Source organism: Drosophila pseudoobscura, chromosome 2 (assembly GCF_009870125.1).
Source record: "Drosophila pseudoobscura strain MV-25-SWS-2005 chromosome 2, UCI_Dpse_MV25, whole genome shotgun sequence".
NCBI lineage: Eukaryota > Metazoa > Arthropoda > Insecta > Diptera > Drosophilidae > Drosophila > Drosophila pseudoobscura.
Genome location: NC_046679.1, coordinates 22,409,624 through 22,427,921, shown reverse-complemented (window position 1 = coordinate 22,427,921; position 18,298 = coordinate 22,409,624). Strand labels below are relative to the sequence as shown.

Genomic DNA, 18,298 nt, shown 5'->3' with positions numbered 1-18,298 from the left:
AATGTTGCAATATTCATAATTTATGCATTCGCTTTTTCGGCAATTAAAACTATAATTCATATCCGAAACTGCAATGTTTTCATTTTGCAATGTTTTTACCACCCCGGAGCGCCACTGCGAAACACTGAGACTTTGTTTTCACGCATCGCCGATCGGCTGACCAAGATTCTGAGCAGAATAAATCATGTCTGTAATAACATTATAATCAATTATTAATATTTAAGTGTTGTGCTGGTTTTATTATTGTTTTTTCCTCGTTTTTACCAACTTTAATTAACAGCAAAAGCAAACAGTGCACAACGGAAAATCTTATGAAATACGCAATTAAACTTGATTATGATTCTGAGCCAAAAAACACTCGTACTAATAAAAGTATTACCAGCAAAGAAGCATTGCTAACAAGATCAAAGACAAGTACACTGAAAGGTGTGCGACATAACAACAGTACTTAGTTGCCAATAACTTCGAACTTGCATATCAAAGAATTAACTTACGACCATCTTCAATTCGGAGACTCTCCGTACTCGAATCTAGAAAAAACCAAAATCAAAGAAAATAAGTTAATTATTAGCACATTGTACATACATATGTATAAACAAATGAACTCTCCGCTTCTTGTCTTTTTTTTATCTATTTTAAATGTATTAAAAATCTCCATTTGAGCCATAGCCTGTCCAAGGGCACTCGTAGACATTTGCATATGTTTGTACGTATTTATTTATTTGCCCATAGCGAAAGTCTTTCTCTCCGACGGGGGGATATTTCACCATATCTTCCGTTGCGTTGTCAAGTTCGTGGTGCATTTTAATGGCACACACGATGGATGGCCTAAAACTGGTTAAGAACGGTTAAAGCCGAACAACAACAAAACGAAGACGAGGCGACGCGACGCGACTGCAATTAATTTACAATGCACAAGAGGCAAGAACAAGTAAAGTTAGCTTTTGGGGCCGAATCTATTGATACCCTAGCAGGACGATCCCTCCTCTAAGCCGTTGTGCGTATATGATCATTAAATTTTGCTAAACTTTGGCTTAAACACGATTGGGTAGACACTATCTATGAAAACAATCCATTTGGCAGCTGTATAAAATAAGATCTGTTCAAGCTCTTAATGCTGATCGAAAACGATTTCGATTTTTCGATATATTTGCAAAGATCTGTTTAAAATCGTTGTACCCTCTTTAAGGGTATCGCCACAGACGGCGCGTGATCTATGCGATCAATGGTCAGTGGGGTAGTGGTTGTGTTGTTGTGGGCGAGAAGGGGCGAGTGGTGAGGCAGAGGGACCTGGTACAGGGGGAACTGGCTGGTCAGCGACAAGTGACCTCATTTTTATTGGAACCTCTCTCGCGGCCTCTCTTGGTTGCGTGGCATGGCGTGTGTTGTACGTGTTGTTGTGCTTCGTTGTTGTTGTTGCTTGTTGTACGTTGTTCTACTTTGAAATTTCACTTTTCAAATGTGAGTTTTATAAGCGTGCTCGTATGGGTGAGTGTGTGCTAGTATTTGTGCTGAAGAAATACTAAGTAATTAATAGTCTAAATATTTTCCTCTATGCGTGAGGTTCGATGTTATTTCCTTGCAAGTTTGCTGCTTAAGTCATTCGAATGCAACTGGTATTTGCAAACAAAAACAGTACAGTGGAAACTTCACACGATGAGAGGAAGCCCCTGAAAACTGAGATCCCTGAGATGGTTACTTAAATGTCAGGACTACTCCTTGAACATACAGTATAAGTACTGCTATACAGTTATATACAGTACACCCCATAGCTAAAAATATAAATTTTAGAACTAATATTCGGATTGTATTCGACTCTTAACCGCTTGTTTAGATATGTACAATATATACATTGAGGTATATATTCTATTGAGGAGAAAAATATCTTTATATGGTTAGGTTAACTTTTTTTTTTTTTCTTCTAATGAACTTATTCCTGATTCCTACTGTAATACTAGTATGTATGACTTATGATATAGCTTGGGGTATAGTCCACGTCCGATTCCTCAGATCAAATCATTATTATTTGGACACTAGTTTCATCTCCCTCGAACTCGAACGAGCTGTATTTTTCTTAATGAATCAATCGAGTCTCTCAGTGGCTTTTTAAGTAAACGGCATACCGGCTCAATCGAAAGAGCAGCACAGCCGAAAGAGCAACGGACACAAGCAAGGCAACTCGATTTAACCTCAAACTTCAAAGTGTCACTGTCACGGCCCTTTTACTACTCTGCAGCCAAACAGCAAACGCAGCAACAACAAAGTCGTAGTCGCCATAACCTGTTGGCAATTCAGTTTATGACTTTTTTGCCTGAACTACGGTGGGCAAAATTCCACAAAACCGAACGACAAGCAGTGCCAGCTGCACTTCTCAGCTTTCTCCACGTCTGAGTTCCACTGTGCAGTCGCACGTATTGCCACCAAAAAGTGGGTCAACATGAAACAAGCCAGAAAAAAAGTGGAAAAAAGCAACAGCAGCAGCAGTCAGAGCCAGAAACAACTACAAAGCGGCAAAATCACGCTGACGAACACGAACTGGCTCGCATCGGCTGGGAGCAAGAGAGATGCCACCAATAACTTGTTGAATTGCCTTGTGCTTGGAGCTGGCCGAAGATTTATTTTTTGGGGGTTTGGCCTTTTTGGAATTTATGTAAAGTTTCCTAGGCTGGAGGGAGCAAAGGTGGCTCAGGCGCCTGGGGTGTGTGAGTGGGTGTGAGCAGCAGATATAAGCCGTGTTTATGTGTGTAACTGTACATTTTTGCAGGAAATATGCAGCGTCTCGACAAGTTTTTTAATGACATTCAAATTTTAAATTCCCGCCAAACTTGACAAGGCGCCATCTATTGCGAAAGTCCAGTACTACATAAGCTGTGTTTTTGCTTGTGGCATTAGGGAATTTTTGCGACTCTAGTGTGACCACAGTGACGAACAGTTTTCTTCCCCCGGCAGAAATCTATTAATTTAATTTTCAATTTTATATAGAAATCCAATAAAAGCAAGTATTTCGAATAGGCCAATCATGTATAGAATTGATTCATCAATCGTACAAAATTGAGTGGGCATGGCTAAATGTTCCATATAGATAGTATTATTCAACGGAACAAAGAATTGGTCGTTTTTTGAATCGAATTTGAATTTGCCGCAGTTTCGCTATTGCAACAATGAGTCCCATTCCATACACAAAAGTTGCGGCAACATTTACTTGAAAACCGTTTTTTGGTCAAAATAAAATACATAAAGGTAATTAAAAGAAGCAATCTTGTAGAAAATGCATTTATCTATGGGATAAAGCTAATTGGGCAAATCTATATAGCTTGAAATATAGGTAATACCCGATTCGCCGCAGTTTCGCTATTGCAACAATGAGTCTCATTCCATACACAAACATGTTGCTAATTCCATGCACACATACCCTGGGGGAAATGAATGTTATAGAATTGTGAATACGTTTGTCTTCCAAGGCTCAGTAGGTATCAGGATCGACATAAATATATACAATATACTAATAATGTACTTGAATATGTTTAAAGAATATCAATTTGAGAAAAGGTTTTAATAAATTACGTTTGATCTTCATATAAAATTAGCGAAATAGGGTGTACAAAGGGCTATACACGCATCACGTCTTCGAATACCAGCAACATTGCGACTCTTTTTTGGTTGGACTTTTTCGTTTAACCCTGTTTTTACGCAAAATCCAACAAAAGCAAGGATTAAAAACTATCCAATCTTGTAGAAAATTGATTCATTAATCGTGTAAAATTATGTGGGCATGGCTAAATGTTCTATTTAGCTGTTAATATTCAACGGAACAAAGAATATGAGGAATATGGTTTCCGATCCTGACGGAGAACGATTAACCTATTACAAGCCAAGGGGGTATTTCAATTTTCCACTGAAAATAATGAAAATTTAATCATTTTAGCGCAGTTCAACTGAAAAATATCGTGGTTTTTTTTTAAAGTTTATAGTAGAGATGGCATGAATCCTCAAGAAGAATTTACAATCAGTAATATTTTCCGCCATTTACCTCAAGTAGTTGAGCTATTTAAATACAGGGGCTTTAGTGGGAGTCCGATAGAACCGAACATCGACAGGGTTGCATTGGCCAATATTTTTCAATTTTTTTATTTTCCAGAAAAAAAAACTGTTTTTACATTTATTGAAACATTTTTCAAGTTTTGGGGCTAATGTTGTTCCCCCAAATAAAATATTTATATTTTCGATTGTAAATTGAGTTGTCAGCCTAGGCAAGCATATCGAGCATCCGTCGGAGGGAGTTTTCGACGTAGCAAATGTGAACGCAAAGTTGTGGGCAGACAACAACAAAACGCACAAATCAAGGAGCAGGAATTGCCATACTGTGAGACCAGCGGAAGCCAGCCGACGCCATGAATGCTCTGCGGCAATTCTATCTGGAGATCCCGGTCGTCACCAGGGCCTACACAACGGTCTGCGTGCTCACAACGCTGGCGGTGGTAAGTCATTGTCCCGATTAAGGCCGCCGCCTCCAGTGGGTGACGTGTACTCTCCCATCAGCCTGCTAACCATTTTTGTTTTGGCTCCTCCAGCACCTGGACCTGGTGTCGCCGCTACAGCTGTACTTTAATCCCACGCTGATTGTGCGCAAATTCCAAATCTGGCGACTGGCCACCACATTCCTGTACTTTGGAACCATCGGCATTACCTTCTTTTTTAATATGGTCTTCACATATCGCTACTGTCGCATGCTGGAGGACGGCTCCTTTCGCGGGCGTAGCTCGGACTTTGTCATGATGTTCATCTTTGGCGGCGTGCTGATGACATTCTTTGGAATATTTGTTAACCTGTTGTTCCTGGGCCAGGCCTTCACTCTGATGCTGGTCTATGTGTGGTCGCGACGAAATCCTTCGGTGCCCATGAACTTTTTCGGCGTGCTCAACTTTCAGGTGAGTCCAAGAGGTCTCTGAGAATAAGCTGCAAGTGTACTAATCTTGTTTGGACAGGCTCCCTATCTTCCCTGGGTGCTGCTCTGCTGCTCCATGATTCTGGGCAACACGGTTTGGGTGGACATTATTGGCATGGGCGTGGGCCACATCTACTATGTGCTGGAGGACGTATATCCAACACTCTCCAATGGTTACAGACTGATTAAGACTCCATATTTTCTGTAAGTTCTATTCTAATGAAAGCCATCATTCGCCTAAGTATGAATCCTTCCCTTTTAGAAAACGGCTTTTCAACGAGCACATTGAGCGCAACTACCAGGCGGCCGCCGAGGATCGTCCCGGCGGATTTCCATGGGGCGGCGAGGGGGGAGAACCACTGCTAGGCCAAAACGGAGGGCAGCCTGAGCCGGCGAATCAAGAGCCACCGGCTGCCGCGGCGCCGCAATAACAAAACTGAATTGTTAAAAAATTGTTTTCTATTCTGACGACGACAATGTTGTGTACCCCTCCGCCACCTCCCATTTGGTGCTTGGTATCATTAGGCGTATAGTATTGAGAGAGGTGTGCAATAGTTAGCCAAAGTTAATTCAAGGTGTGAGCGTGTATATAATTTATTGGGTTATTTTCTGATGCAGATGCAGTCCAATACACACAATACACATGCCACTAAATGTACTTTAAATTTGACCCTAAGAGATGCATTCATGATAGATTGAATGTTACACTGCACATGTGATTATATATATACAGACATGCTACAAATAAACGAAATTGAAAATGGATCTATTTTGAATAATAAACCCTCTCATTCTTTAGTCCGCTCCTGTACTGGCGGCGCGCCATCTAGAGCTTGTTTTTGGCAGATCAGCTGTTTTTCTTGTCTACTGCTGTAACTTCAATTTGTGTTTCATTTTGAGTTCTGTTGACTGATAAAGTATTAGTTTGTGTAAGAAAATAACGATGTCAAACCTTGTGATAAATCAACTAACACACCCGCAGCGCGTCCGTTTGCTCTATAAAACCATACTCCGCCTGCATCGAGGTGAGTTGCCCACATGGCTTGCATCTTGTTTTCAGCGTAAACTTCGTTGGTAACGGATTGGTGTTATTTCCAGGAATGCCCACAGAACTGCGTGCCCTGGGCGATGGCTATGTGCGGGACGAGTTCAGGAGGCATCTCAAGTGTAATCCGATGGAGGCACAGCTCTTTATGACAGAATGGGCCGTAAGTTTTACGTAATTACCAAGCGGCAGACATCGCAACTGACAGTTCTTTACGCAGCGCTATGCTTCCACAATTACCCAGCAGCTGGGCCTGCGAGGTAAGCCCAAGGGCGAGCTGGGCGAGGAAATGGATCCCAGTGCAGTGGAAATGCTCAAGGATGACCAGGTGGTGCAGCTCTACGAACTCATGCTAGCCGCCAAGGGACTGGACGGCGATACAATCACGGCAGACGATGTGCGCGGCAGTAGTAAAAGCAAATAAATGCACAAATCGGTTTATTATTCTCGTTTTTCCAAAACCTTGTACTCATACTTAATTCCATTCTCCTCCTGCACGCCTACGGGTGTGTCCGCATCCGGCGGCACCTCACGAAAGCTGTCTGGAATACTGGGAAAGAAGGTGTCACACTCGAAATTCTGCTGGATTTTGGTTATGTACAGCCGGTTGCAACGGGACGAGGCCATGGCTTCCTCGTAAACTCCACTACCGCCCACAATCCAGACGTTCTCGATTTGGTCGAGCAAGGTCTCCTCTTCCAGATGCTTCATGGCTTCCTCTAGGCTGTGGCACAGGACCACATCACTGGGAAGCTCTACGGGCTGCAACGTGGTGCTCAAAACAATGTTCAAACGCTCTGGCAGCGGACGCTTGCTGGCGGGCACTCCAAAATATGTCTTTCTGCCCATTATTACCACATTGCGTTTGTTGGGATCGCTGGTTCGCTTGGTGGTGCGACTAAAATACTTCAGCTCGGATCTGCAGTCGTTCCCGCAGATATTAGGCACAGTATTAACTTATTGGTTCTAAATAACTTACTTTAGGCGCCATGGCAGATCTCCCTTTAAGCCAATGCCGAAGTTCTCGGACACCGCGACAATTAGATTAAAACGCAACATTTTTTTGCCAGTCATCTAGTGAATGTGACTATATATACAGCGTAAGTATCTCTAAACCGGAATCAAAAACAAATTAAAAGAAATCATGAACAGCTGGTGTCCGAATGACGCGCCTTTTTGTTCCAGCTGGCACCGATAACGATACTTTTTAACGACCTTTTAATATTCAAGCCGCAAAAAAATGATTCGAAATTTGGCATGGACTATAAAAAAGGGTATGGGCAACAGGCAAAAAACCACCAAATCAAATTGCAAGGTTCGTACGAACCACACCTTGCGTGCGATTTTGTCCTTCAAGGTATTATAGGCAAAAAGGGTTGATTTTACATTGTATTTTCCGGGCCGTGTTACCTGTTGTCCATACCCCTTTTTCTCACCGCCTTCCGGTAGGATCTGAGAGAACGGTTGGAATTTGAAATTACAAGTATGAAAGTGGAAGCCAATCAGCCAATCGGCTCACATTCGAACACAATAAGCATCAGATACTGGTTGGTAGCTAGGACAACGTCGCCCGACGACGGGCCAGAACAGCAGCCTCCTTCATTCGGGCATGACATACTACATAACCTCGCTGCTGGTGCTCCAGATCGAAAGCAGAAATCACAGCACTGATGCTGTGGCAAACGGCACAAAGGTGAGTCTCTTGGCCAATTTGGACAGCCGTTCGACATTGCCATAGCATAGCCATTGACATAGACAGCGGGGAGGGTGTGGCACCAGCGTCCCCAGTGGCTGGATACATTGATTCGAACAAAAACTCTATATCCGCCTCCCGTCCCAGCGCCAGCTCCAAAAGGACTGCCCGGTAAATCAGAAAATGAAATTTATTAATTAATAAGACGCCGGATTATTATTATATGTATAATTGGTCAAGTCAATTGAGAGTGCTAAAATATTACTCCGGTCCTTCCAGCAGCCAAAAAGTTTCCATCTCGCCCTTGCCCTTGACCTTGACCAAGCCACGCAGTTCCAATTTGTATCCGATCTTTCGCACCTTTGTGGCTGTGTAGTTAGAGAGCTGAATCTTCCAGGGATCGCTGCTGCTCTCCATGCGGGAGGCGGTATTGACCGTGTCCCCGAAAAGGCAATAACGGGGCACCTTTTGGCCAACGACTCCGGCCACCACGGGACCCGAGTTGATGCCCACCCGAATGGCCACGCCGGGCAGTGCATGGGCCTTTACCTTCTTCATCACGCGCAGGGCCAGATCACATGCGTGCTCCGCATGCAAAGGATTCACGTCGGGTGCTCCTGACACTGCCATATATACCATGCCCACGGTCTCCACTTTGTATACGAACGGGGAAATGATTTCTTCATCGAGAGCCGAGAATACCTTGTTCAGTGTGGTCACAGCTTGCATAGCGTCTTGGATGTTGTTCGAGCCGCTGTCGTAAACATTCAGCACCTCGATGAAGATGACGGAGACCTCCTCAAAGCTTTGGCAGACATGCTCCTCACTCTTCCTCATGCGTTCGGCAATGGGACGAGGGATCATGGAGTAGAGGAGCTCATCACCCTGACGTTTCCAGGAATCAGCGAGCTCTAAGGACTTTTCCAGCTCATCGGAACGCTGCTCCTCCTTCTCGAACATGATCTCCAGCTTGGAGCAGTGCTGCCAGCCAGCCATGACCAGCTCCCTGCTGAGGCCATGCGGGTTGAGATCGTTCAGGTACAGACCAATGCCGTGCAACTCATCCAGATTCTCGATCAACGGACTGCACAGGAATATCAGCGAGTCCACATCCTTAATGTAGAACATCTGACCCTTGAGCAGGATGGATCGGAGACCCACAGAGGGACGACGCTGTCCCGTGGCAGGGTCGATTTCATCCTTCGTGGCGGCAGCAGCTTCGTCGTCCTTGACGTGCTCCACACTGAACTCCTTGGCACTGGCCACAGCCATGGCCTGGGCCTCGTTGAGGCTGGCATCATCGAAGGTGTCGTAGTCAAAGTTTAGGGCTGCATCGTATGCCGCGCGATTGTGACCCGTGCGGATAAGCTCAAACTCAAAGAGAACCGTTCGCATCTGGAGAATGGTCTCCCACTCGATCTTGGTGTCCTTGGGCCTCCGGCACTTAAACAAATCCAAAATGTGACTGCCAATGAAGCTCTTCGGATTCACCCCCGGATTGTGCAGTATCCACGTTTCGATGATCTTCTCGCCAGCGAGTGTTATCTTCATGTCGTGGTTCAACACGATCGTGAAGGGAAACAGCTCCAGGAACACGTTGAGGTCCACCGATGGCATCTTCATCTGGGACGGATGGGCAACGACGTTCACCCTCTTGGCCATATAGTCGCGATTATCAAAGTCCAGGCGGTACTTGACGATCACAGTCATCGGACCCTCCGACAGCTTGATGGGACCCGCTGTTCCGCCGCAAATGTCGTTCTGGCTCTCCAGAACATACGCAGTCATGTCCAGGTTATAGAACTCCTTAGCCACCTCCGTCATCTGCCCAATAAGGTACTTGGACATGCCTGTTCGTCCACTGCGATAGAGGATAACAGCTCCTTTGTCATCCATGTTGGTCAGCTGCATGCTCGGGGATTTCATCTTGGGATAGGTGAACCGCATCTGAAGGTGTATGTTGTCGATGGACTGCAAGAAGTCGCAGAAATATCGGCCCGTGGAGCGAATCATCTTGTCGTAGCCAAAGTTGGTGAAGAACCTCACGAAGCATTTGCCGAAGAAGTTCATACAGAAATCGAAGGACTCGCCGCTGCAGGCGGAGAGGGCTGCAGCAAAGTCCGGCATCATCTTGTCCGGATAGATCTGGTGGGTCTTAAAGCTGTTGTGCTTGCAGTCGATTATCTGGCAGATCTTTTTCCACATCTCCATCCCATACTCCTTCTGGATGTAGTGCTGCACGCTCTCGTACAGCATCCCATACATGATGGCGGCTGTTTGGGCGGCTCCTTTGGGGAAGGTCAGTGGGGGCTATTTTGAGGTCTCTCCTGGCAAATGGTCAGTTTTCGCTCTTTCTGTCGCACAAATTGCCTGGGCAAAAAGTTTTTCTGCAACGAGGAAAAGTTTGAGAACACATAATTAGGATAACAAAGTTTTTCCATTATTCACTGCTGGTAATTAGGTGAAGTCTGCCCCTAGGATATGAGAGTGTGTCAGGTCAGGGATTAGCTAGCGAAGATAAGCTCGAGTGATTGATGAGAGCTTAAGTGAGAGACCGCCTACCCCGTAAGCCATCAAATAAAATCATCAGGCGTTAAATTGACTTGGATTTTAAAGTACATTAAGTAACATATTCCAGGAAAATGAATTACTGCAATCCTCTCCTATCTACTCCTCAACAGGCGCTAGGGAAAGTTAAGCCTGCTTTCCTTTTCCTTGCCTTTTGATTTATTGCCTCTACAGTTTAATTTGGCTCATATGCCATGTGCCTTGTGCCAGGACCAGGCACGCGCCTCCTCTGAGTCGTTTACTCATGTTCCTCAGTGCTTGTCACGTCCTTGCCAGAGCTCGTTGTCCCCTTGACTTATTTCCTTTGGGTTTTTGTTGCCGTTAATTCGCCTTGTTGCGGTGGCTTCTTTTCAATTTTACCGCCCCAAGCCCCCCAGGCCGGTCGAAGGTTAAACTTGCTGTTGGGCCATAAATTTTCCAACATCTTTCGGGAGTTTGTGTATTCAATTTTGACCAAAACAGGCACATTTCTCTTAGGCCAAGAGTCGTAAAAATATGTATATATATACCAACAAATTCTTTAGTCTGCATTTGGAAGTAGTTTGGGAAAATGTTGGCGTTTGATTAATGTTTCAGGATGTTAACTGACAAATAAAAATTTATTAAAGCGGCCGCTCTTTTCTATTACGAGTATTCATACTTTTCCAATAAATAAGATAATGTGTCCTTTAAATCCTCACAATAAATTTTGTATATTATTAGGTAATAAAAAAATTGTGTAAAGGGTATAATCTTTGTATCCTCTGTATTATCACTCTTATAACAAAATGAGCTGATTTTCAGGATTTAAATTTACATATTTCTGGGCTCATCTCTTCAATCATATTTTAGATATCATTCGTAATGATGAGATGAGTGGATAATAAATAGAAAGAATAATAAATAATCTACTAATAAAACGGTTTCTCAAAAAAGGGGACACAACGTAATTAATTACAAACAAATTCAACACCCAACGTAAAAGCTCTCTATAAATATCTAGGGATCCATTTAAAATACTCGCCAAGAGGCTGCCCAACCTTTGCTTCGCTCGGAAAACCAATGAAAAATTAATACCCACTTAAACATAGTTGATTTTCCTGATAAATCCCTCCCACAAGTGGCTGTGAAATTAGCATATTGTATCCCTGCTAATCCGGCTTACGTTAGATTGCCTTTTCGCCTTTCGCCGTTGATTAAATCGCCATCAGGTATTCCAGATATTCAAATTTTGTTTCGCACTTCTTTCGTTAGACCACGGGTATATGATTCTGAAGTTTTAATTTTATCCACGCGGCATTTGCTTGTAGCTTATTTATAATTTACGGGAACCTGCCCGAACACTCACACAAACACTTTTGGGGGCATATGCTCACACACAGCCTCCTCCCGGATACGTTAACACTCGATATGTATATTTTTTTTTTCTGTGGAGCTCTTTCTCTCTCCCTGATTCTGGGTCCGTGTTCCGTCGTCGTCTGTTGCTATTGTTACACTAAATTTGTTTGTCCGCCTGTCGCAGCTTCTTTGGCTTTTTCCCGTGTGATTTGCTCCATGATTCCTCTGACGGAACTTCGTGAGTCTGGGTCGGAGTCGATGTCGCTGTCGTCGGTTCCGTCGTGCAAAGCTTTTCCCTCAGCCGGCAATCAGACAGGCGGTCGTCGTACGAATGGAGCGTGTATCGTTGTCGGTCTGTCCTTTTATAGTCCCCCCGCAGCCAGATTCCTGCTGGATGGATGTTTCCGGGCCACTTACGACCTCCGTGTTTGCGCCTCGACACGCACTTCTCTGTTTGACCATCATCATCATCATCATTATGGACATCGGCAGTCAATGCTCTTGGCTTCGGGTCTCTGGGTCCTCCGTCCTATGTCAATTGCCACTTTCTCTCTTTCTCGATAAAGTATCAACATTGACACACTGCCAAAGGACTCATTTTTCTCTCTGTTCATTTCTTTTATGGTACACACACAATAAGCATCGAATACGTGCTCGCGTTCTTGGCATTCCGTGCAAAATATTGTCCCTTGTCTCAAACTCCTTTGCGTTACACTTAAAAGGTTTTCGCAGGGATGGGTAATTCTCGTACATACATCTTTGGCTTCTTAGAGAAGAGCTTTACTTTTCTGATCTGAATAAACTTTTTATATGGAGTTGGTTTGAACGTTTATATAGAAGCACTTGAACAGGCTACTTTTTTGGGGGTTATAAAGAATTTGTATAAAGATTTTTTACATTAGGACGAGCTGAACTTAAAAACACAAAAGTTTCCCAAATCTTAGAATTTTTCTTGTGATACACCGTTTTGTTTCACAGTGGAAAAAGTGATTTGAAGATTGGTTACAGCGGCTGTAAAGTGTATCATTTTCAATAAACGTTTACGGACCTAAAAGGCCTCCTAGGTATAACTAAGGCTTCAACTATTTTTGTGTTCTTTCATCAATGATAATCAATATTTTGAGCCCTTAATCAACTCAGCTTAATCTGAGTTGGTACATATGTTATATAAAGCCTGCATTTTTTTCCAAATCTAGCTCTATCCATTCCGCTATATGGGAATGTTCTTGACACTCGTCCAGCCCTGGAAGTCTTTGCTTTTAACTGCTCGTCAAATGTATCATTGTCGTAGCCTTTCGCTTTCGCTTTTGCCTTGGCATTTTCCCATTTCCCTTGGTGGTTGGATGGGTGACAGTGGGTTGGGGCTACTGTTTTTAATGCCATTCCATTTTCACGCATACTTTTGCAATAAATACATACAAACGTTCATAAACATGTGTGTGTGTGAATGAGAGAGTCCTGGCTACATATTTGATGTTGTGCTTTAAAGCAATTTAAAGAGGATTTCGGATTTGTCTATCGTGGGGCTCCCCCACAGCATTACAGCCTCACAGCCTCCCAACCGAACCTTTGTCCTACTTAACCCAAACGGCTGTCCGGGAGAGCTTTTCAAATAAGCGTTGACAATTTTATGGGCAGCGCATGAATTGCCAAAAGTGAAGATAATGTGCGAGGACATGGGCCAGCAAGCATCTCTGCTGGATGTCAGAGTCACGGACACGGAACGCACGGGCTATTTTGGCAACGCTTAAAACCCACTCAAAATGTCATTAATAACGCACAGGAAAGGGCCGATTAAAATGAGAAATTGAGCCAAAACTAAATACGAGAGGGACGTCATGTTTTGTCCTTTCATTTCACCAAAATAAAAAACTTAATTAGTCCTGTGTGGGGGTGCGATTGGTCATTGTCATTATTGGTCTAGAATTAATTGGCAGACGTCCAGGCACTTGAGCTTCTCTGCGGTGCACGCAAAATGGCTTAATTTCATTTCGGTAAGAAGAGCAGGGTAAAGGAACTCCAAAAGCCATGAACGCCAGTGAACGCACTTAGAGAAAATACTAATTACATCTTGAGCATTTTAATTTTCGATATATGTCGACTAAATTCTTAAGGGATGTTTCCTTCAATACTTAAAACTAGTTTGGAACTTAAAAACAGTATCGGGATATATTTCATTCTTGTAAATGTATGTAACAGGATCCCATAAAGGATCAATAGCCGAGGCGATATCTGCACGTCTCTTTATAACTACTATAAGGGAATAATATAGCAAGTGTAACCAGATTCTGTGTGCTGACTGCTGTGATATCACACTGTATTAAGGGTATTTCAAATCATTGTCAGGCCACATCCAGCCCCTCGTATGGCATAATCTTCTGGCAATCAAAAGCTTCCAGAGACGAGAAAAGCGCAAACGCAGAATCATAAAGAATGATGTCGGTCGAATCATTATTATAGCCTGAATATTGAATGTTGGTGTGCTGTCTTCACTGTGTCTTCACATCTGTTCCACATCGAATAGAACAAGCTTTCAGAAACTGAGTATATTTTTGTTTGTTCTACTAGGAGTTCTTCTTCCTTAAAGGAACTTCTATCGATAAAGGTGGCCCAATAGCTTTCTATCCTGATATATTTCCACGCTACGATCTATGTATCTATTAACTCTCATAAATGTACATATCTTTAAGGATCTGAGGTCCAAGTAGACATACCTACACTCGTATTCTTGATTTCAAAGATTTGTTCTCAGTGCAGAACTCAGCCCATTTACGACTTACATGGGCTTATGATAGTTGGGCCTGCGTGGATAGCTATAGATGGTGTGCCAAACGACACGCAATCTCCCCATAAAAGTTATTAAAAAGGGATATTCGGAAATGGGTTGTCTGCTGGGAATGGGGCTAGAAATGAGACCCTCGTCAGTTAGACGAGGAGTTCCGTTCGAGCAAAAGGAAAGCGGTTGTTAACTAAATTCCCGTTTACGAGTGTCGTAAAACTAGGGTTTGTGACCTCAGATGAGATATCTGATATACTTAGACTTAGATTCAATCAAACTGAAAGTAGAAAGAGGGAAATTCTCTTTTATTGCAACTAGTTATAAGTGTAGTACAATATTTTGAGTGCAGGTGTTCTACATTAAATCATAAATCATTTTTTTTTTCATTTCTTTTCAATCGTTTAGCCCTCTGGTCCCTCGAGCAGCCAATAGGTCTCCATTTCGCCCTTACCCTTGACCTTGACAGTGCCACGGGACTCGACCTTGTAGCCAAGTTCTCGCACCTTGTCTGCCGTGTATTTGGAGAGCTGAATCTTCCAGGGATCACTGCTGCTCTCCATGCGGGAGGCGGTATTGACCGTATCCCCGAAGAGGCAATAACGGGGAACCTTTTGGCCAACGACTCCGGCCACCACGGGACCCGAGTTGATGCCCACCCGAATAGCCACATCGCCCATATCCTTGGGATGAAACTTCTTCATCACGCGCAGTGCCATATCACACGCGTGCTGCGCATGCAAGGGATTGACGTCCGGTGCCCCGGACACCGCCATGTAGACCATGCCCACTGTCTCCACTTTGTAGACGAACGGGGAAATGATTTCCTTATCGAGAACCGAGAAAACCTTGTTCAGCGTATTCACTGCCATCATGGCTCCCTGAATGCTGTTCAAGCCGCCGTCGTAGACATTCAGGACCTCGATGAAGATGACGGAGACCTCCTCGAAGCTCTCACAAACCTGCTCCTGGCTGTTCCTCATTCGTTCGGCAATGGGACGAGGGATCATGGAGTATAGGAGGTCATCACCCTGACGTTTCCAAGAGTCAGCAAGCTCTAAGGACTTTTCCAGTTCATCAGATCGCTGCTCCTCCTTCTCGAACATGATCTCCAGCTTGGAGCAGTGCTGCCAGCCAGCCATGACCAGCTCCCTGCTTAGGCCATGCGGGTTGAGATCGTTCAGGTACAGACCAATGGCATGCAGTTCATCCAGGTTCTCGATCAACGGACTGCACAGGAAAATCATCGAGTCCACATCCTTTATGTAGAACATCTGACCCTTGAGCAGAATGGATTTCAGACCCTGGGAGGAGCGACGTTCACCCGTGGCCGGATCGATTTCGTCCTCTCCAGCAGCCAGCTCCGCCTCGGCAGGATGTGCGTCATTGAACTCCTTGGACTTAGTAATGGCTATGGTCTGCGCCTCGTTTAGATCCATCTCGTCGTAGTTCTCAAAGTCCATGTTCAGGGCTGCGTCGTAGGCATCCCGATTATGCCCCGTACGGATCAGCTCGAACTCGAAGAGAACCGCCCGCATCTGGATCAATGTGTCCCAATCGATGGTGGTGTCCTTGGGCCGTCGACAGTGGAACAGGTCCATCACGTGAGTGCCTATGAAGCCCTTGAGATTAGCCCCAGGATTGTGCATTATCCATGTCTCCACAATCTTCTCCCCGGCATGTGTAATCTTCATGTCGTGGTTCAGGACGAAGGTGAAGGGGAAAAGGTCCAGAAAAACGTCCAGTTTCACCGTGGGCATCTTCAGCTGCGAGGGATGTGCCTCCGTGTTCACACGCTTGGCCATATATTCAGAGTTGTCGAAGTCCAGGCGGTACTTTACGATGACAGTAAGCGGACCATCCGTCATCTTGATGGGACCCGCAGTCCCGCCGCTGATGTCGTTTTGGCTCTCGATTACATATGCCTTGATCTGCAGGCCATAAAATTCCTGGGCCACCTCCGTCATCTGCCCAATAAGGTACTTGGACATGCCCGTTCGACTGCTCCGATAGAGGATGACAGCCCCCTTGTCGTCCATGCTGGTCAGCTGCATGCTCGGCGACTTCATCTTGGGATAGGTGAACCGCATGATCAGGTGAATGTTGTCGATGGACTGCAGAAAGTCGCAGAAATATCGGCCCGTGGAGCGAATCATCTTGTCGTAGCCAAAGTTGCTAAAGAACCTGACGAAGCACTTCCCAAAGAAGTTCATACAGGAGTCGAAGGACTCGCCCGTGCAGGCGGACAGGGCCGCCGCTATGTCCGGCATCAGCTTGTCCGGATAGATCTGGTGGGTCTTGAAACTGTTGTGCTTGCAGTCGATGATGTTACAGACCTTCTTCCAAACGTGTGTGCCGTACTCCTCCTGCACATAGTGCTGGACACTCTCATAGAGCATGCCATACATGATTGATGGATTGTTGGAGAATCTGTGAAAGCAAATAGGAACATAAAAGAGTCTCCATCATCCCATCTCCCAGCTTTCTATCTCTCTGTCAATGATAACTCAATGGTATGCCTACCTTGTTCAACAGGTCCAATTTCTATGCCACACTTTAAGACTCGCTCAAAATTCTTGTTTAAACGTTACTTATTTTCTCTTTTATTTCCGTTTTAGTTGGCAATCTTCTCCGGCAGAATCCGAGCCCTATTTAGTTTCTAATTTGAAGGAAATTCAATTTAAAACACACAGGCGTCCCCAAGCAGGCTGCACTTCACACACGAACACACACGCAATCCCGCAGAGTCGACAATTTTACCATTATATTCTTCAGTCGGTCTCGTTGCTCGTCCTTTGCTTTTTCCGTTGTGGCTTTAATTTCCTTGTTCTGCTTCACTGATGGAGGATGCTGTCGTGTGTGGGTGTGACTGTGGCTGTGGGGACATGGCTTCGGACCTTGTGCGGTCCTTGTGGATGTTATGTACTGTGTTAAAGCTTTCCTGCTGGCTCTGTCTGTGCGAATGAAACGTCTACCCCTGTGTTCCAGCTCTTTTATAGTCGACCAGCACTCAGCTTACACTCTTACTCTTACCCCTCTTAGTAGTCCGTCCGCACTTATTCCCTTTCAGTACCCCCCACCTAGTCGGGCAGTATTACATTTCATGTCATTGCTCCTTGTTGAGGCCAATTGACTGTCGCATTTCGATAAAGTATCAAAAATGAAGTATTTTCCCCTAGTTTATGGCTTTTATAATAACTCACACGCTAAAGCCGCTTTCCCTACAGTGCGGAATGGTACGGAGGGTTTTACTTGAAGCTAAATCTCTATAAAAGACAATTTACTGAATCTTCTGTGTCCCTTTCTGTTTGCGATGTAATTTTTCTTGGAATTATTTTGCTTTTGATGTCGGATTATTTGGCCTGTCTAACGCCGCAATTTACATTTGGGGATTTAAAAATTCCCCCCAACCGAATTCGGTTGCATTGTTTATAGAAGTTCTTAGGGCAGAGGGATTTATGGGGGTATAGCAAACACACAAAAACACCTACACTTGCACACAAATATTTGACATTACATGTTAATGGTGCGACGCCAGGATTGTCAAAGTGATGATAACGGTTGAATGTGGTTGGAGTGAGAGCGGAAAGTACAGTGGACTCCCGACGGGATGAACTCAATAAGATATATCAGATAATGTAAAAGAGGTAAGCAAACGAAGCCGGATCACCGGATCTGGCCTTTGAAAGTACTGTACTGTAAAATATTGTAAAGACTGCAAACTGCAGATCGAACTCAGCTTTCCAGACGAAACAGACGTGCCGAATATGCCGCGGGCCACGGTCAGTAACGAAGCATAGATGAAAGGAGAATTAAAACCTTGCACAACCCTGTCTACGGCCCACTTTTTGTGCAACATATTGTTATTGTATAGTCCTTGATAATTATCAACTATTATCGGTAGCAGTAAACAAATTCCTCGAGACTCGAGTGTTCACTGTAGCAAGGAGCTTG

The 18,298-nt window shown here is 44.4% G+C and overlaps 5 protein-coding genes and 1 long non-coding RNA gene across 7 annotated transcripts; 3 read left to right on the top strand and 3 right to left on the bottom strand.

The window, feature by feature from the left end:
• Positions 1-4,102: 4,102 nt before the first annotated feature.
• On the top strand, positions 4,103-5,710 carry Der-2 (Derlin 2). The gene is made up of 4 exons (XM_002137718.4): positions 4,103-4,478; positions 4,572-4,928; positions 4,986-5,149; positions 5,208-5,710. Exons 1-4 carry the CDS (start codon positions 4,392-4,394, stop codon positions 5,374-5,376), a joined length of 777 nt encoding a protein of 258 aa, XP_002137754.1. The 5' UTR covers positions 4,103-4,391; the 3' UTR covers positions 5,377-5,710.
• A 65-nt stretch (positions 5,711-5,775) lies between these two features.
• Positions 5,776-6,434, top strand: Sdhaf3 (Succinate dehydrogenase assembly factor 3). Its single transcript, XM_002137717.3, has 3 exons — positions 5,776-5,970; positions 6,044-6,153; positions 6,211-6,434. The coding sequence occupies exons 1-3, from the start codon at positions 5,889-5,891 to the stop codon at positions 6,412-6,414; spliced, it is 396 nt and encodes a 131-aa protein (XP_002137753.2). The 5' UTR covers positions 5,776-5,888; the 3' UTR covers positions 6,415-6,434.
• Dhfr (dihydrofolate reductase) lies at positions 6,399-7,188 on the bottom strand. The gene is made up of 2 exons (XM_001359349.4): positions 6,970-7,188; positions 6,399-6,909 (listed from the first exon to the last, which is right to left on the bottom strand). Exons 1-2 carry the CDS (start codon positions 7,062-7,064, stop codon positions 6,432-6,434), a joined length of 573 nt encoding a protein of 190 aa, XP_001359386.4. The 5' UTR covers positions 7,065-7,188; the 3' UTR covers positions 6,399-6,431.
• A 684-nt stretch (positions 7,189-7,872) lies between these two features.
• On the bottom strand, positions 7,873-11,940 carry LOC5384072 (soluble guanylate cyclase 89Db). 2 transcript variants are annotated; one of them, XM_015182339.2, is made up of 2 exons: positions 11,396-11,940; positions 7,873-10,070 (listed from the first exon to the last, which is right to left on the bottom strand). In XM_015182339.2, exon 2 carries the CDS (start codon positions 9,946-9,948, stop codon positions 7,945-7,947), a length of 2,004 nt encoding a protein of 667 aa, XP_015037825.2. In that variant the 5' UTR covers positions 9,949-10,070; positions 11,396-11,940; the 3' UTR covers positions 7,873-7,944. The 2 variants fall into 2 exon arrangements, with proteins under 2 accessions (XP_015037825.2, XP_001359385.2); XM_001359348.4 differs by having other exon boundaries at positions 11,579-11,940.
• A 2,691-nt stretch (positions 11,941-14,631) lies between these two features.
• Gyc89Da (Guanylyl cyclase at 89Da) lies at positions 14,632-18,054 on the bottom strand. Its single transcript, XM_001359347.4, has 2 exons — positions 16,868-18,054; positions 14,632-16,774 (listed from the first exon to the last, which is right to left on the bottom strand). The coding sequence occupies exon 2, from the start codon at positions 16,750-16,752 to the stop codon at positions 14,749-14,751; it is 2,004 nt and encodes a 667-aa protein (XP_001359384.2). The 5' UTR covers positions 16,753-16,774; positions 16,868-18,054; the 3' UTR covers positions 14,632-14,748.
• LOC26532014 (uncharacterized) lies at positions 17,899-18,268 on the top strand. The gene is made up of 2 exons (XR_001451845.2): positions 17,899-17,991; positions 18,059-18,268. It is a non-coding gene; the product is annotated as an uncharacterized lncRNA (long non-coding RNA).
• Positions 18,269-18,298: the final 30 nt, after the last annotated feature.

Coding starts and splice junctions, on each gene's coding strand:
- Sdhaf3 (XM_002137717.3), top strand. CDS start 5,889: ATGTCAAACCTTGTGATAAATCAACTAACACACCCGCAGCGCGTCCGT. Junction 5,971..6,043: donor CATACTCCGCCTGCATCGAG/GTGAGTTGCCCA, acceptor TGTTATTTCCAG/GAATGCCCACAGAACTGCGT. Junction 6,154..6,210: donor TCTTTATGACAGAATGGGCC/GTAAGTTTTACG, acceptor TTCTTTACGCAG/CGCTATGCTTCCACAATTAC.
- Gyc89Da (XM_001359347.4), bottom strand. CDS start 16,752: ATGTATGGCATGCTCTATGAGAGTGTCCAGCACTATGTGCAGGAGGAG.
- LOC5384072 (XM_015182339.2), bottom strand. CDS start 9,948: ATGTATGGGATGCTGTACGAGAGCGTGCAGCACTACATCCAGAAGGAG.
- Dhfr (XM_001359349.4), bottom strand. CDS start 7,064: ATGACTGGCAAAAAAATGTTGCGTTTTAATCTAATTGTCGCGGTGTCC. Junction 6,910..6,969: donor GATCTGCCATGGCGCCTAAA/GTAAGTTATTTA, acceptor GAACGACTGCAG/ATCCGAGCTGAAGTATTTTA.
- Der-2 (XM_002137718.4), top strand. CDS start 4,392: ATGAATGCTCTGCGGCAATTCTATCTGGAGATCCCGGTCGTCACCAGG. Junction 4,929..4,985: donor TCGGCGTGCTCAACTTTCAG/GTGAGTCCAAGA, acceptor TTGTTTGGACAG/GCTCCCTATCTTCCCTGGGT. Junction 5,150..5,207: donor ATTAAGACTCCATATTTTCT/GTAAGTTCTATT, acceptor CTTCCCTTTTAG/AAAACGGCTTTTCAACGAGC.